Source organism: Schizosaccharomyces octosporus, assembly GCF_000150505.1.
Source record: "Schizosaccharomyces octosporus yFS286 unplaced genomic scaffold supercont6.3, whole genome shotgun sequence".
Classification (NCBI taxonomy): domain Eukaryota; kingdom Fungi; phylum Ascomycota; class Schizosaccharomycetes; order Schizosaccharomycetales; family Schizosaccharomycetaceae; genus Schizosaccharomyces; species Schizosaccharomyces octosporus.
This window is the reverse complement of record NW_013185621.1, coordinates 1,356,178-1,371,106: the sequence shown is the minus strand read 5'-3', so window position 1 is coordinate 1,371,106 and position 14,929 is coordinate 1,356,178. Positions and strand designations below refer to the sequence as shown.

Below are 14,929 nucleotides of genomic sequence, written 5' to 3'. Positions count from 1 at the left end.
TCGCAGAACGTCGTAATTGTGGCTTTTATTATAATCAATGTTTGTATACTACACAAGTTTGGAATGTCTACTTTTTAAAAAAGCTAATTCATGAAAGCTATACCAAGCATTCTGGACTCATATTCGCTTTACCACTAATCTTAACAACTTTGATATTAATATAATGTACTTTCATTATCAACGAGTAGCCAAAACACTATTTCATTAATAGGAAGCATAACTGTTCTAGTTTGGAAGACTGTTCAGTGGTAGTAGCTTCCAACCGCAGCCAGGAACGACTTTACAAACATCCATGTCTGAAAACCTTTTGAGTCATATTCATGCTTGCAGTCAGCTAAAACATGTTAGAGAAAATTTGAATACTGTAAAGTGTATGAGCGAAGGTAAGTTCGCTCCATCGTTAGATCTGCATCATGAATCTGAATCCTTTCTTAGACCTTCAAAATCATTCTCCCATGAATGGGTTAAAAAATTACAAAAGCAATGGGAAAACGAGGTAGACTCTAGTGTTCTTTTTGATTTTCCCAAGAGTATATCCCGTACAAATTTGCAATTTCGCAGACAGGGATTGGAAGGTCATATTATAGATTACAAAGAAGTCTCTGAAGACATCGCTGATCTAAATGCAAAAAACTCTTCAAGTTTTCTGAGAAAACCAGCATCCAAAAGCGAGTTTGTACGAGGCAGCACAAATAACATACCATTTTTGACTGATGATCCTGACAATCCCCAGGAAATAGCAGCCCCTAAACCGGTGCAAATGCCCTTAAAAGGAGAAGATGGTCTGTATCAAGTTCCTCCTGGGTTTTCTAGAGGGTTGGTTATGAATAAATCCGTTGAAGGTAATATCTTAAATGATGAGTTCAATCCTGATACTTGGGAGACAAAACAAGTACGACCTTCTATGCAAAAATTTACTACCCTTAATGAACTAAATGAACACTTGAAAAATATCAACTCAAAACATACTGAAATTGACGATTTACTTCCCGACAAGAGCACCATCGTTGCCCTTCCTTCTTCAAGTGGCAGTGTCTCCAAACGAAAAGACTATGCTCACGTTGTAGATAGTAACACTACTATCGATAACTTCCACCAACTGGTACCTGAGATGGCGCTCGACTTTCCTTTTGAACTAGATAATTTTCAAAAGGAGGCTGTTTACCATCTGGAAATGGGTGATTCCGTCTTTGTGGCTGCACATACTAGTGCGGGAAAAACGGTTGTAGCTGAATATGCTATAGCACTCGCTCAAAAGCACATGACTAAAGCCATCTACACCTCACCCATTAAAGCACTGTCAAATCAAAAATTTCGTGACTTTAAGCAAAAGTTTGAAGATGTGGGTATCCTTACAGGAGATGTTCAGGTTAATCCAGAAGCATCATGCTTGATTATGACTACAGAAATTTTAAGAAGTATGTTGTATCGTGGTGCTGATTTGATCCGTGATGTCGAGTTTGTTGTTTTCGATGAAGTCCATTATGTTAATGATTTGGAGAGAGGTGTTGTTTGGGAAGAAGTTATTATTATGCTTCCTCCTCATATAACTGTTATCCTTCTTTCTGCTACTGTTCCAAATACAAAAGAGTTTGCTTCATGGGTCGGACGTACTAAAAAGAAAAATATCTATGTGATTTCTACTTCCAAACGACCGGTTCCTCTTGAGCATTACTTATGGGTCAAAAATAACGTCCATAAGGTAGTTGACCAACATGGCCGGTTCCTAATGGATGGATACAAATCTGCGAATGATGCGCTTAAAAAACCGGATAAGATTTTACCTCCTTCAAATAACAACAATGCTAGAGGTCGTGGTGGCACTCCTCGTGGAAGAGGAACTCAAGTTAACTTGATGCGTGGAAGAGGCAATGTCAAATCAGTTGAACGACGAGATGCAAATACTTGGGTGCACTTAGCTGGCTATCTTCAGAAGAACAAGTTATTACCAGTAATTATATTCGTTTTTTCAAAAAAGCGCTGTGAAGAATACGTTGATACTTTATCTAATAGGGATTTGAATAACCACCAAGAAAAAAGTGAAGTCCACATTGTCATTGAAAAGGCCGTAGCCCGTTTGAAGAAGGAAGACAGAACACTTCCTCAAATTGGTCGTATGCGTGAGATGCTTTCGAGGGGCCTTGCGGTACATCATGGTGGTTTATTGCCCATTGTTAAAGAAATAGTAGAGCTTTTGTTTCAGCGGGGACTCGTGAAAATTCTTTATGCAACGGAAACGTTTGCGATGGGTGTTAATATGCCTGCACGATCTGTTGTTTTCTCCGGCATTCAGAAACATGATGGACGAAGTTTCCGCGAGCTTTTACCTGGTGAATATACTCAATGTTCAGGTCGAGCAGGAAGACGTGGTTTGGATGTTACTGGAACAGTAATTATTTTGTCTCGAGCCGAACTACCAGATACCGCCAGTCTACGACACATGATCCTTGGTCCTTCAACAAAACTAATTAGTCAGTTCAGGCTGACATATAACATGGTCCTAAATTTACTACGTGTTGAAACATTGAGGATTGAGGACATGATCAAACGTAGTTTCAGTGAAAATGCAAATCAGTCATTGTTGCCCCAACATGAGGCTGAGATCAAATCCAACGAAGAGAAGCTTTCACTACTTAAGAAAGAGCTTAACGACATAGATATTCAAATGATGAAAGAGTGCATTTATCAAAGTGAAAGCTATAAAGCATTTACCCGGAAATTGCATTTGAAAGCTATCTCTACGGCTACAGGTAGACGTGTCTTCCGTGATGGGAGATTAATTGTCTATCAACAACCCGATAGTACTCGCAGCATTGGTGTACTACTAGGAACAGTGACGCGCACTACTAGTGCAGATTGTACCTTAGAAGTCGCTTATTTGACACCTCAAAATGCGATGAAACGTCCTTCAGATTTACTACCTTTTACTGAACCATTTATAGGAACAATAGACGCTTCCTTGTTTGATAGTCAGTTTAAATTTGGGCTTGTTAGTCTTTCTAGCGTTGAGCGTGTATGTGCAACGGTTCTGCGTATCGATTGTGGAGGTATCCGTGACCGTCGAGGTGGAGCATTTAGAAGATTGAGCGATCAGTTAGCTTCGGTAAAGGGATTCAATGATCCTTTATTTGATGAGGCGGATTGGAGCAAAGTGAAAGATTTTGATTTCTGCGAAGCTCAAGAGAAGCGAACATTTGTTAGTCACAAACTTATGTCTTATGAGCCATTGCTTCAAAATAATTTCGTCACACAATATGCACTATGCTTCCAGGAATACGATTTGGAAAACAATATCAGCAATTTGAGGGAATTCATTTCTGATCAAAATCTTGAACTACTTCCAGATTACGAACAAAGAATTCGGGTACTCCAAGAACTTCAATATATTGATGAAAATAGGACTGTTTTATTGAAGGGCCGAGTTGCTTGTGAAATAAACTCTACGAGCGAACTGGTGTTGACAGAATTGATTCTAGAAAATAGTTTGGGTGAATTTTCTTGTGAAGAGACTATAGCCTTACTTTCCGCATTTGTTTTCGATGAGAAAACCGACGTCGAACCCAATATCTCTTCTCATTTACAAGAGGGTAAAGAAATGATTCTTCAAGTCGCTGAGAGAGTCAATCGCATTCAGGAAAAGCATCAAGTGTTATACTTTAATGAGGGAAATGATTTCGAATCGCAACCACGATTTGGTTTGATGGAAGTTTGTTATGAATGGGCAAGAGGTATGTCCTTTAACCGAATCACGGACTTGACAGATATATTGGAAGGCTCCATTGTTAGAACAATTATCCGCCTTGACGAAGTCCTTCGAGAATGCCGTGGTGCAGCCCGTGTTGTAGGTGATGCTTCAATGTACTCTAAAATGGAAGAATGCCAAAATCTCATCCGGCGTAATATCGTTTTTTGCCCATCTTTGTATATGTAAAATTTTGATCTATAGCAATTTAAAGAATATATTTAAGTATTATGAATAATAAAATACAATTCAGCTTATATTTATTAGTCTTTTCAATAGGAAACAAATTCATTCACCTAGTAGTTTGTTAGTTTACCAAGTACAACCTGTGTAACTCCACGACATAACCATTCGTCGTTTTCACAATGTCTTTGGTACCAAAACGCGACGTTAATAAAGCTGAATGGGAAGATGTTGAATTTCCAAGTATTTGCGAGCGATGTCTAGGAGATAATGCGTACGTTCGTATGACTCGTGAACCTTTAGGACAAGAATGCAAAATATGTTCGCGGCCATGCACAGTATTCCGGTGGTCAAGCTCGAGAGAAAGAAAAAGAGGAAAAACTCAAATATGTGTTGGTTGTGCTAGACTAAAAAATTGCTGTCAAGCATGTATGCTCGATTTACAGTTTGGGTTACCGGTATGTGATGGTCGTCAATTTAGCATCTAAATTATGAGTAACTAACTAAACAATAGATTGCTTTACGGGATGCAGCTCTAAAAATGGTGGACAGCGGGCCAACAAACGACATTAACCGAGAGTTTTTTGCTCAAAACCAACAGAGACTTCTGAAAAACGAAGAAACGCCATATGATAGTCAAGAGTCAAGTGCAGTCGCTAGGAATTTGGTTCGGAAGACTGAACGACGAGAACCTTACCAAAAACCTTCGCGAAAGAAGTTTGACGAACAAGAATCTAAACAACTATTGAAGGATGCTAAAGCAAGTGACACTTTAAAAAGCTCTGAAAAGTCTCTTTTTCCTATAAAAAAGATTGTAAATGGCCGTGTCTTGCTCTCAGTAGACATGGAACCACCTAAGGATAAAAAAATTGTAAGTAGTTCACCGGAATCCAGAGTAGCAACTAACTGTTTATTAGGCCTCCCTTTTCATTATGGGTGTTGAAGATGAACTTCCGGATTACAAAATTCGAAAACACTTTGAACAGTTTGGTCCTTTAAAGTCTGTTGTTTGTTCTCATCGTGCGAAATGTGCTTTTGTCAATTATAAAAGCAGGTTAAGTGCTGAAATCGCAGCAGCATCTTGTCCTAATGGGGATCTATCTATTGAGGGTTTTCGTCTTAAAGCTCAATGGGGAAAACCACGTTCCTTAGGAGGACCAGATCAAGAAACACGAAATGCGAAATTGGCAGATCTAGTCATGCATGGAAAGAATGCTCCAGAAAAGCCTTCTAATGCTAAACAATCCTCCAGTACAGCTGATGATAACGCGTCGTCTTCTACACCTACCCCTGCTGTTGCTCAACCAATTTCTCCAAATCAACCGAAATATTCATCGCAGAATTCTCGGTAAAAAAAGAAGAAAGAGAAAGAAATAATTTCATAAATGTTTGGTTATTTCCATGGTATAATTTGTACGATTAGTTGACGAGTATGCACGTATTCTCATGAGCGCCTGATGATAGCTCACCTTTCACTTACTCTCTTACTTTACTCGAACATTCACTTGAACACTTTATTTTTGCTTTGAAATTCGGGTATCCAGTAATTTTATTTATTTTAGATTGTTTTTAAAAAAAAAACGGAAGAACTAAATATGACTTTGTCTCCCGATGCCAACGGCAACTCACAGATAGACAATGAGAAGGATGCTTGGGACACAGCTCTTGAAAAGGGAGGATGTGTTGAGGAGCATATGAGACTTAATGATTGCTATTGGGATAAGCATGATTGGAGAAAATGCTCAAAAGAAGTAATACTAAAGGTAGTTTTTGGAGTCATGGTTTTAACCTTGTATATTAGATGGAGGAGTTTCGAAAATGCTGGGAGAGCAAGCATGGACCGTTAACAAGTTGCCCTATCAATATGAAAGCGAAGACAGAAAAGTAACTTGATTTGTTTGATATTTGTTTCAGCTCTAGTTACGGTTTCCGTAATCCTCTTAAAAACTAAAAAATTGCTTGTGCCAACTTATGCAGCTTAAATAATTATAAAAAAAGTATTCTTTTAGCAATGAGTTGAAATTTAACGATTTTATACATTGTTTTGTTCTATTCAGACTTTGTTTACATTGGGAGGTGCCTTGTTTGTATTATGTCTGGGCGAACATGTTTTGTTGCATATCTGAACTTTCCTCTAACGAAAAGTCTAATTTTTGATACCCTGAATATATAATGATAAAAATGATTACTATTACACCTGTTGCGTTAGCTTATGGAGGTACTGCAATATTTGCGCTCATGGAAATTTCATTGGAGTTAAAACTCATTGACATCGAATATCTTTTAGTGGTAGGTATATTACTGTAGTTAATGATGCTTACTTTAAAATATTAGTTTCTTTCAGTACTATCCGTCTTTTCTATGTTTTGGCTGCTTCTAGGATTTCCATATTTGAATGTCCTTTCCGAAAAGAAAATCATGAACCTACATAAGAGAAAATTTATGGATAATAATATGAGTTTTAGTTGGGTAAATAAACAATCCATTCTTCTGTTTTCATCGGCTAACCGAATACAGCATAGAAACTCAAGATGTGAATCAAAAAAACCTTTAAATTACTGATTGCCATAACCTCTAAAAGGTAACAAAAGACATTAATTAAAATGAGTATGACGAATAGCTTCCATATCATGCTTACTTACATTAAACCTCAACTAGTTCTCCGTATCAATTTTATCTTCCGTTTTTTGACGCTTTGGACTTGAACTAGCATTTTCTTCATTGCTATCCCCCTCTTCTCGGAAACGTTTCTTACTTTCTGAAATTTCGGGATTTTGAACTTCTTTCGTTTCTTCTTTATTTGTAGATGGAGAAGCTTTAACAGAAGGAGCGTTTTCTTTAAGAGGTTCCTCTTCCGGTACTAAATTTGGTTTATCATCGGTGATATCTGTTTTGTTTCCATCTTCATTTCCATTAGTCTCTTCTCCATTTTCCTTTTTGGAGTCCGTAGATATATTCTCTCGGTCACTCGGTTTCTTCGCTTCTTCTGCTTTATCTGCAGGCTCAACTTGCTGCTCTCCTTTACCTTCTGAGCCTTTGTCTTCATCCATCGACGTTGCTTCTTGGATTTCCTGCTTTTTCTCTTCTTCTATCACTCTTTCCCGTAACTTTTCATCACCTTTTTCAACAATATTTATGTCGAATGCAGGATTAATATTTGTTGTAGGTTTTCGTAATTGCGTATTACCTTCAATAGCCTGCGTTAATAACTCTAAATCACCGAGTCCAGTATACTCAAACGCCTCCAAATGTGAATTGATCGCAGAACGAAATGCTAGCCAGGTTTTCGAAGCTTTTGCCTGTCGATAATATTCTTGCTCATCCTCCTTTACCGATTCTTCCATTTCGTCAGAATCACGCTTTACACCAGGAAGAAAGCTTTGAGGAGTTGGTATTTTATATCTTTCTTCTTTTTTCAAATCTTCTAAAGAATTTTCTCCAGCATTCTGCCATATTTTGGTAAGCGGAGCATTACCCATGGCATAACGGATTTTAGGAGGAGTACTTGCAACCTTTTTTAAACCGGCAACAGCTTCATCCAAAACAGATTTATCGAGCAAAGGCTTCTCAAACGATAGGCAACCAAATCCTTTCCAATTTTTCCAATTGTTTTCCACGTTCATAACCGAAGTAACTGTTTCTACGTAATCGCCATTTTTTATTTCTTTTAACAGAGCATAAATTCGGTTGAGTATAGCAGAAACATTCTTTTCCTACAGCAAGTTAATAATTCAAATAGTATAAAGTCAAAAGACATACGTCTTCATCCGATAAGCTTGTATTAGGCGTGACAGCTTTATTTGTGAATGGTCGAGTTCGACGTAAATCTAATCGTTTTTTCGAAAAATCTAAAAGGAAATCACACAAAACGATAACTTGAAGCATAAATTGAAGACGGAATGTTTCGTCTATCAGTTGAAAATCAAAAAGGGGAAGGGAACGAATGTAGTTTGGGCATATGTTATCGTTAATAACTGTGTATTTTTCCGGAAGCAAAGCACTGGACGTAGGATTTATCGTAGGCTTTGGATTCTCTATAAAGAATGTGTTTTTCTGGATAGCCTCAAACGACTCTAAAATAACATTTGTGGAATTCAAAAATTTTTGCATACTACCCGCATCCTGTGCAATTTTTGGTGGCTGGACAAGCAAATCTTGCAATTCCCAAAACACCTGGTATAAATCATGCACTTTCCGCGAGTAAGACGCTTCGTTTCCTTCCGACACAGGGATATTTGGTGATGAAATTTTGGTAGTGACGACTGGGTTTTCCAGATTATAATCACCACGAATATTAGATCCACTTCTTTCTTCAGGTGCGAAAGCCTTACTGAGTAAGATATGAATGCGTCCACATAAAGCAGGATCAACTTGCCCTGAAAGCCTTCGCAGTAATTCATTTGAAATACGCAGTAAAACAGGTCCTCGGCCACGATTACTAACCAACCCATCCAAAAGAACCGATCTTGTTTCAAAATATTCATATAATTTTCGGCACTCCATTAGACTATGGATATCCATTAACTCTTCTATGATTAAGAATGGAAAGACTGCATCACAATAGGAAGCGTCGATTTCATTTAAAACAACCAACAAGTCTAGGATTAAGAATAGCTCCTTAACATTCTCTTCGAAATTTTGATTTTCAGACTAATAGCAATATTTGTCAGCAAAAACCTTCGTAACATGTCAGAACAGAAATTTCTTACTCTAATTTCATAACAACGAAAACGAATGGCCGTTTCAAATTCAAGAGAGTTGTAAAACTCAGCAGTAATTTTCGACCATACTTCGCTATTCACGAATTCCTTAAAATCGGTACCTAATGGTTTCCCTTCAAAACTTGGAATATTTTTAATTGAATAAATATCTGTAAGTTTCTTGATCAAGGAATGTTTGACATCCATTCCCATCCACACTCCTATCAACACAAATTCAAAAACGATGCGCGTCAATAGCAGGTGTAGTAGACATTAGTATGTTACTTTGGGTTTGTTACTTGACTAGCATAGCATAGTGCACTGCTTGGAGAGGGTCATAGTAAAAGTCGGTGTTTGCCTTCTACACCGTTACAACTATCATAACTTGTAAATTTGTATAGCAATGATTCCTTAGTATTACGGAAAATTCATCGAACATGGAATCAAATCAGGACTTGACCCAATTAGGAGTGTTCACCGTTGATCAGGCTAGTTTGGAGCGCGATGTGACAAATTCAGCAGATCAATATATTGCTGGTGAGACTAGGGAAATTGAAAGAAAAAGGTTAGAAAAGGTACGGAAGGAGATTCATGCTGTTGAACAAAAAAGTCGTCAGCTCGAAAATCGAATCGACAGTCGCTTGACGCAAATTAGTGTGAAAGGAAATCTTCGAAAACAGCTGGATAAGTTTCGCTCGACGCTTCAAAATCTGAAGTCTGATGAAAATGATATTAAATTGCGCATGGAAGGCGTTGGGGAAGGCCAGCAGGCTGCATTTACCGATCCTCATGCACTAGAAGAAGCCGAGCGCCAAGAATTGATTCGTACTGGTAAGATAACACCTTTCGGGAGGTTCTCCGGTATCGAAAAAGAAGCTTCAAACGTTGATAGAAATCAGCCAAGTAACCAAACGTTACCTGAAGAACCTGAAGTTACTGATGACACTGGTGCCAGTAATTATATTGACGAGCAAACTGAAGAGCAAGAATTTGAGTTAAAACAAGAGAGAGACGAAGATTACGCCCAAGTCGATGACATTGCAGAACAAGCAACTACTTCAGCTGTGGATGACGGCGATGATTTGGTGTATCGTAAGCGTCTACATTCATGGTGTACTGAGCGTAGTCAGTTACGTCAAAAAACCGAAAAAAGAAAGCAAGAAAAAAATGAGGCTTCCTCTGAAATGGGTTCTGCTATTCAATCTTCGTTAATAGAAGATACAGAAGAGTGGTTCAAACCACATCCAACTAAAGCTGGACAAACCTATAAAGGCGGTTTCACCATTCCTGGTGACATTCGACCTCATTTATTTCGATATCAAGTTACTTGTGTGCAATGGCTGTGGGAATTATACAGCCAAGAAGCAGGAGGTATTATTGGTGATGAAATGGGTTTAGGAAAGACAATACAAATTGTATCTTTTATTTCTTCGCTTCATCATTCAAGGATGTATGAAAAGCCGGCTTTGATTGTTTGTCCAGCTACTTTAATGAAACAATGGGTCAATGAATTTCACCAATGGTGGGGTCCATTACGTGTCGTTGTTTTGCATGCCACTGGTAGCGGTGCTGTTGCTACTCGAGAAAAAAGGCAGTATCAGTCTTTGGAAGAGGAGGATAATGCGGAAGACGTTATAAACCCAAATGCTTCTAAGTCTTTCCATAGTTATGCCAAAGCTTTAGTGGATAGTGTATTTACTAAAGGCCATGTTTTAATCACGACATATGCCGGATTGCGGCTTTATAGTGATTTATTATTACCACGAGAATGGGGTTATTGTGTTTTAGATGAAGGACATAAGATCCGAAACCCGGATTCTGAAATGTCTGTGAATTGTAAGCAGGTGAAAACTCCTCATCGAATTATTCTTTCCGGTACACCGATCCAGAACAACCTCATTGAACTTTGGAATTTGTTTGACTTTGTTTTTCCGGGCCGACTAGGAACGCTTCCTGTTTTTCAAAATCAGTTTGCTCTTCCAATTAATATTGGCGGTTATGCAAACGCATCAAATGTTCAAGTACAAACTGCTTACAAGTGTGCTTGTATGCTTCGTGATTTAATATCTCCATACTTATTACGAAGAATGAAGCTGGACGTAGCCTCAGACCTTCCGAAAAAATCCGAGCAAGTTTTATTTTGCAAGCTTACTCCTCTTCAACGCAAAGCATATCAAGACTTTTTAAATGGTTCAGATATGCAAAAAATTTTAAATGGAAAACGTCAAATGCTTTACGGAATTGACATTTTAAGAAAGATATGTAATCATCCGGATTTGGTTATGCGTGAGTTCATGTCTCAGAAAAAGGACTATTATTATGGAGATCCCGAAAAATCCGGAAAACTTAAGGTTGTAATATCTTTGTTGAAGCTTTGGAAGAAGCAAAAGCATCGCACTTTACTTTTTTCCCAAACTCGACAAATGCTTGATATTTTGGAAACCAGTATCAAAGATATTCCGGGGCTTCGTTACTGCCGTATGGACGGAGGGACTTCGATTGGTCTTCGACATGGTTTAGTCGATAACTTTAACAAGAACGGTATTTATGATGTGTTTCTTTTAACGACTCGTGTTGGTGGGTTAGGCATTAATTTAACGGGTGCCGATCGTGTTATTTTATTTGACCCAGACTGGAATCCATCTACGGATGCTCAAGCTCGTGAACGAGCGTGGAGATTAGGTCAAAAAAGAGACGTTGTAGTGTATCGCCTAATGACTGCTGGAACAATAGAGGAAAAAATATATCACCGCCAAATCTTTAAGCAATTTTTAACTAATAAGATATTGAAAGATCCAAAGCAGCGGCGATTTTTTAAAATGACTGACTTACATGATTTATTTTCCTTGGGTAGCGATAAGGAAGAAGGAACAGAGACTGGGAACATGTTTTTGGGAGTAGAACGAGTCTTTAAAAAACACCCTAAAGGTAATGAAGAGGAAGGAAGTAGAAAACAAAAATCTCGAAAAGAAGTTGATGGAAAGAGTAGTGAGGAAAAGAATCGAAAGGTTTTCGATAAAATTGGAATTGCTTCTATGGAAAAATTCAAACCACCAGAGGATACTAATGTTACGAAGGATAAGTCTTCCAAAAATACACGTGGCGATGAATCTGTACTTGAGGACATTTTTGCGAGTGCTGGAATTCAAAGTACACTAAAGCATGATGAAATTATGGAAGCTTCTCAACCTGAAACTTTACTCGTAGAAAAAGAAGCGTCGAAAGTTGCTAATGAAGCCCTTCGTGCTGTCGCTAATTCTCGGCGGCAACAGCTCGCTGTCAATCGGAACAGAACTGATTCTCCCGCTGGTGGTGTTCCACATAAAAATATACCTTCTGAAAGTCCTAAGACTTCTGGTCCAGTTAGTTCCAGTACATTACTTGCCCGCCTTAAGCAAAGGCGTTAAACTGACAAATTCCAATAATCGTACAAGTGATTTGGATTTTTTTTTTGTGTTATTAATTATTATAGCGTATCTAAATAACGAGAAAAATAGTTTAGGAAGGATTTTTGAGCTTTCTTTCCCATGCATGGAAAGATATTTTGGAAAAACTTCTTATATATACAAGTAACCAAGGTGAATGGTTCTTTTATTTATATTTTCGACAATATTCGTTTCGTTTCATGATCATACCATATAGGATTCTTTTTGTTTTATCCGTTGCATCCTACTTTCGTTTTTACCTAATTTAATAATTTTTCACGACGATGATCATTATCTTTGGCAAATAATGTTATATCCCTTTGTGTCCACGGGTAAACCGCATATATATAGATTTATGGTTATAAAGACATGTCTGGAAAACCCTTTTTTTGAAGGACAAAAAAGTCAGTTTACGAAGTAGAAAGTCATTTTCTCGGATACCGTTGTTCTGGCATTTCATCACAGAAGTGCCTTCATTAACCTGGCACTTTTTTAGTTTTCCTCTATTTATTAATTAATTTATTGTATATCCATATAGAATTTCTTCAAAATAAGCTGTAGATCCAACCAAGTTCACTCAAAACTACAACGTTCACCAAGTGCCCATGAAGTAACATAGTATAATATAATATACTGTATCGTATTATACGCCTGTTGTTGTGCGAGCGCAGGGATTAGCAATATTGCAAAGAAAATTGCATGATTTATTTATACATACAATAAAAAGCAAGAGACAAGAGAAGTAAAAACAGCCCTTTGTAAAGAGAAGAATGCTTACGACGCACATGAGAATGAACGCAATACTAAACGCCAAAAATGTTTTTCAGCTTTTAAAGGAACAAGCTCAAAAATCAGTTCTTTTAGATGCCACCTGGTATTTGCCCACGGAATCCAAGGACGGAAGACAGGAGTTCTCTCAAAATCGACTACCAGGAGCTCAATATTTTGGGATTGATGAAGCCAAAGACCATCGTAATGCTCTACCTCACATGCTTCCTCCAGCTGAAGAGTTTGCTACGTATGTTGGAAATCTCGGGATCGATCGAAACGTAAGTAAAGTCTTTTGAAATTGCAGAAGCAATGCTAACCCGATATAGACAAATGTAATCGTTTATGACAGAAAAGGATTTTTCTCATCTCCACGTGTTTATTGGACCTTTAAAGTTTTTGGCCATAAGAATGTATTTTTGTTTCCAAATGCATTTGCAGAATGGAAGGCTGCTGGTCATGAATTAGAAACAGATGATCCTTCTACCCCAGCTAAAGTCAATTATGGAGATGCTTTACTCAACAAAAATTTGGTTGCCTCATTTGAAGATATTTCTCAGGTGTTGAAAGATCCTTCAAGTAGCAACACTCGCATCATTGACGCTCGCCCTCAACCCAGATTCACCGGTGCTGCAGCTGAAATCCGACCTGGCATTGCCAGTGGACATATCCCAACATCTATTAACATTCCCTTCACTGATCTTGTAAAACCCGGAATCACCGAGCCCAAGCCAGTAGAGGAACTTGAAAAGATATTTGCAGAGCATGGCCTCCATGACAAATCTACTCCAATTATCACCTCATGTGGTTCAGGCGTAACCGCCTCTGTGCTCTTCGTTGCTCTTGAGTTGTGTGGGTTTACTGATGTCCGTGTTTATGATGAATCTTGGACTGGATACGGTCAACGCGCCTTGAAAGATTCTTCTTTATTAGCTACCGGCCCCTAGATAAGCAAATACCGAGCTTTCAGGTTATTCCAAAGTATACAATTCTGATGATTTTTCCAGACATTTCCTCTTATTATAAAAGCGTACTATTCAGATCATGTGATGATTAAAATTTCAAAAGGCAAAGTATTATACTTTTCTTCGTTACATCTTGTGAACAAGTACGTTTCCATTGAAACCATAGTAACTCGCTTCATGTGCAGATAAAGAAAGCAGTGATTTTTTAGTAAAAGTAATGTTTATTATTAACGTTAGTAGAGACTAATCAAACCATTCAAATAAAATGCTGTTATATATAAAGAGCGTATGAACTGCTATTGTCTTCTGATATTTAATAGTAGAAGACACCTTTACACAGGACTCTGTTGGTAAGAAGTCAGCCGGTCAACAAACGGTCCTATATAAGGCAAAGATCTCAGAAAGCTAATAATGATCGGATAAAAGACCCGGAAGAGGTTGAAGAATCCCAGGCATTCAAGAAAAAAACCAAGAATAGGAAAGCGTAGAATCGTAAGAAGAAATCCGGATATAAAGCTTATGGTTCCTACCATTCTATCTTTTCGTAAAAAGAAGTTTGCTGATTTGGCCGGCCCTACAATCATGAATACGCCTGACACTGACAATATCTAACAATTAGCAACTTAAGCTCAAACAGTTTTCTCAAAAAAGTGTCAGTGTCTACCACGAAAACACTTGCACAAACTACGCTTGCTGGCGCTTTTCTTTGACCATTCCGAACATACATTTCCAAGAGACAATAAGGGACCGTCAAACAGCATGATTACTCCCTATAATCCTCATTAGGATCCGAAATGAATTACCAAGTCATCTATATTTCTTCTTCAATGCTTACAAGTATCATAAAGAGCAAACCCAAACTTGTTATACCAATCCCAATTTCTATTTTTAACCTTTAGCAATGTTTATTTTTTTATTTAAACGTACTTTGTACTTCTGAAAGCCACATATTCTTCTTTTATTATAGTGTTGATGGTGAAGAGTACACATTGTTTGAAACAAAATATACCTTATTCTTTGTGCATATTACTCCTCTATCTACCCATTCTTGCATCAACTTAAACGTTAACTATAATTTAGAATTAATTCTTTTTCTTTAAATAGAAATTTCATTTTATTAAAAGCTTCATGTCATGACATTTTCGA

At 37.7% G+C, this 14,929-nt stretch overlaps 7 protein-coding genes across 7 annotated transcripts; 5 read left to right on the top strand and 2 right to left on the bottom strand.

The window, feature by feature from the left end:
- Positions 1 to 22: 22 nt before the first annotated feature.
- Positions 23 to 4,001, top strand: SOCG_01169 (ski complex RNA helicase Ski2). Its single transcript, XM_013164124.1, has one exon. The coding sequence runs from the start codon at positions 293 to 295 to the stop codon at positions 3,929 to 3,931; it is 3,639 nt and encodes a 1,212-aa protein (XP_013019578.1). The 5' UTR covers positions 23 to 292; the 3' UTR covers positions 3,932 to 4,001.
- A 43-nt stretch (positions 4,002 to 4,044) lies between these two features.
- On the top strand, positions 4,045 to 5,395 carry SOCG_01168 (RNA-binding protein Cwf5). The gene is made up of 3 exons (XM_013164123.1): positions 4,045 to 4,383; positions 4,440 to 4,796; positions 4,843 to 5,395. Exons 1-3 carry the CDS (start codon positions 4,108 to 4,110, stop codon positions 5,275 to 5,277), a joined length of 1,068 nt encoding a protein of 355 aa, XP_013019577.1. The 5' UTR covers positions 4,045 to 4,107; the 3' UTR covers positions 5,278 to 5,395.
- A 125-nt stretch (positions 5,396 to 5,520) lies between these two features.
- SOCG_01167 (respiratory chain complex assembly protein) lies at positions 5,521 to 5,813 on the top strand (the record flags this gene model as incomplete). The annotated part of the gene is made up of 2 exons (XM_013164122.1): positions 5,521 to 5,676; positions 5,727 to 5,813. 2 exons carry the CDS (start codon positions 5,521 to 5,523, stop codon positions 5,811 to 5,813), a joined length of 243 nt encoding a protein of 80 aa, XP_013019576.1.
- Positions 5,814 to 6,240: 427 nt separating this feature from the next.
- SOCG_01166 (THO complex subunit) lies at positions 6,241 to 14,025 on the bottom strand. The gene is made up of 3 exons (XM_013164121.1): positions 8,635 to 14,025; positions 7,685 to 8,575; positions 6,241 to 7,638 (listed from the first exon to the last, which is right to left on the bottom strand). Exons 1-3 carry the CDS (start codon positions 8,836 to 8,838, stop codon positions 6,580 to 6,582), a joined length of 2,154 nt encoding a protein of 717 aa, XP_013019575.1. The 5' UTR covers positions 8,839 to 14,025; the 3' UTR covers positions 6,241 to 6,579.
- Positions 8,945 to 12,587, top strand: SOCG_01165 (SNF2 family helicase Rhp26). Its single transcript, XM_013164120.1, has one exon. The coding sequence runs from the start codon at positions 9,063 to 9,065 to the stop codon at positions 12,030 to 12,032; it is 2,970 nt and encodes a 989-aa protein (XP_013019574.1). The 5' UTR covers positions 8,945 to 9,062; the 3' UTR covers positions 12,033 to 12,587.
- On the top strand, positions 12,622 to 14,037 carry SOCG_01164 (thiosulfate sulfurtransferase). Its single transcript, XM_013164119.1, has 2 exons — positions 12,622 to 13,099; positions 13,148 to 14,037. Exons 1-2 carry the CDS (start codon positions 12,821 to 12,823, stop codon positions 13,763 to 13,765), a joined length of 897 nt encoding a protein of 298 aa, XP_013019573.1. The 5' UTR covers positions 12,622 to 12,820; the 3' UTR covers positions 13,766 to 14,037.
- SOCG_01163 (transporter Got1) lies at positions 13,963 to 14,787 on the bottom strand. The gene is made up of 4 exons (XM_013164118.1): positions 14,711 to 14,787; positions 14,619 to 14,665; positions 14,509 to 14,553; positions 13,963 to 14,391 (listed from the first exon to the last, which is right to left on the bottom strand). The coding sequence occupies exons 1-4, from the start codon at positions 14,730 to 14,732 to the stop codon at positions 14,116 to 14,118; spliced, it is 390 nt and encodes a 129-aa protein (XP_013019572.1). The 5' UTR covers positions 14,733 to 14,787; the 3' UTR covers positions 13,963 to 14,115.
- Between the last annotated feature and the right edge of the window lie 142 nt (positions 14,788 to 14,929).

Bases quoted from the DNA above. Each gene is read 5' to 3' on its own strand.
- SOCG_01169 (XM_013164124.1), top strand. From the start codon at position 293: ATGTCTGAAAACCTTTTGAGTCATATTCATGCTTGCAGTCAGCTAAAA.
- SOCG_01168 (XM_013164123.1), top strand. From the start codon at position 4,108: ATGTCTTTGGTACCAAAACGCGACGTTAATAAAGCTGAATGGGAAGAT. The intron at 4,384-4,439 runs GTATGTGATGGT...ACTAAACAATAG, and splicing joins ATTTACAGTTTGGGTTACCG to ATTGCTTTACGGGATGCAGC. The intron at 4,797-4,842 runs GTAAGTAGTTCA...ACTGTTTATTAG, and splicing joins CACCTAAGGATAAAAAAATT to GCCTCCCTTTTCATTATGGG.
- SOCG_01166 (XM_013164121.1), bottom strand. From the start codon at position 8,838: ATGGGAATGGATGTCAAACATTCCTTGATCAAGAAACTTACAGATATT. The intron at 8,576-8,634 runs GTAAGAAATTTC...TATTGCTATTAG, and splicing joins TTCGTTGTTATGAAATTAGA to TCTGAAAATCAAAATTTCGA. The intron at 7,639-7,684 runs GTATGTCTTTTG...AACTTGCTGTAG, and splicing joins CAAGCTTATCGGATGAAGAC to GAAAAGAATGTTTCTGCTAT.
- SOCG_01165 (XM_013164120.1), top strand. From the start codon at position 9,063: ATGGAATCAAATCAGGACTTGACCCAATTAGGAGTGTTCACCGTTGAT.
- SOCG_01164 (XM_013164119.1), top strand. From the start codon at position 12,821: ATGCTTACGACGCACATGAGAATGAACGCAATACTAAACGCCAAAAAT. The intron at 13,100-13,147 runs GTAAGTAAAGTC...AACCCGATATAG, and splicing joins ATCTCGGGATCGATCGAAAC to ACAAATGTAATCGTTTATGA.
- SOCG_01163 (XM_013164118.1), bottom strand. From the start codon at position 14,732: ATGTGGCTTTCAGAAGTACAAA. The intron at 14,666-14,710 runs GTACGTTTAAAT...GGTTAAAAATAG, and splicing joins GTGGCTTTCAGAAGTACAAA to AAATTGGGATTGGTATAACA. The intron at 14,392-14,508 runs GTATGTTCGGAA...GCTAATTGTTAG, and splicing joins CCTTATTGTCTCTTGGAAAT to ATATTGTCAGTGTCAGGCGT.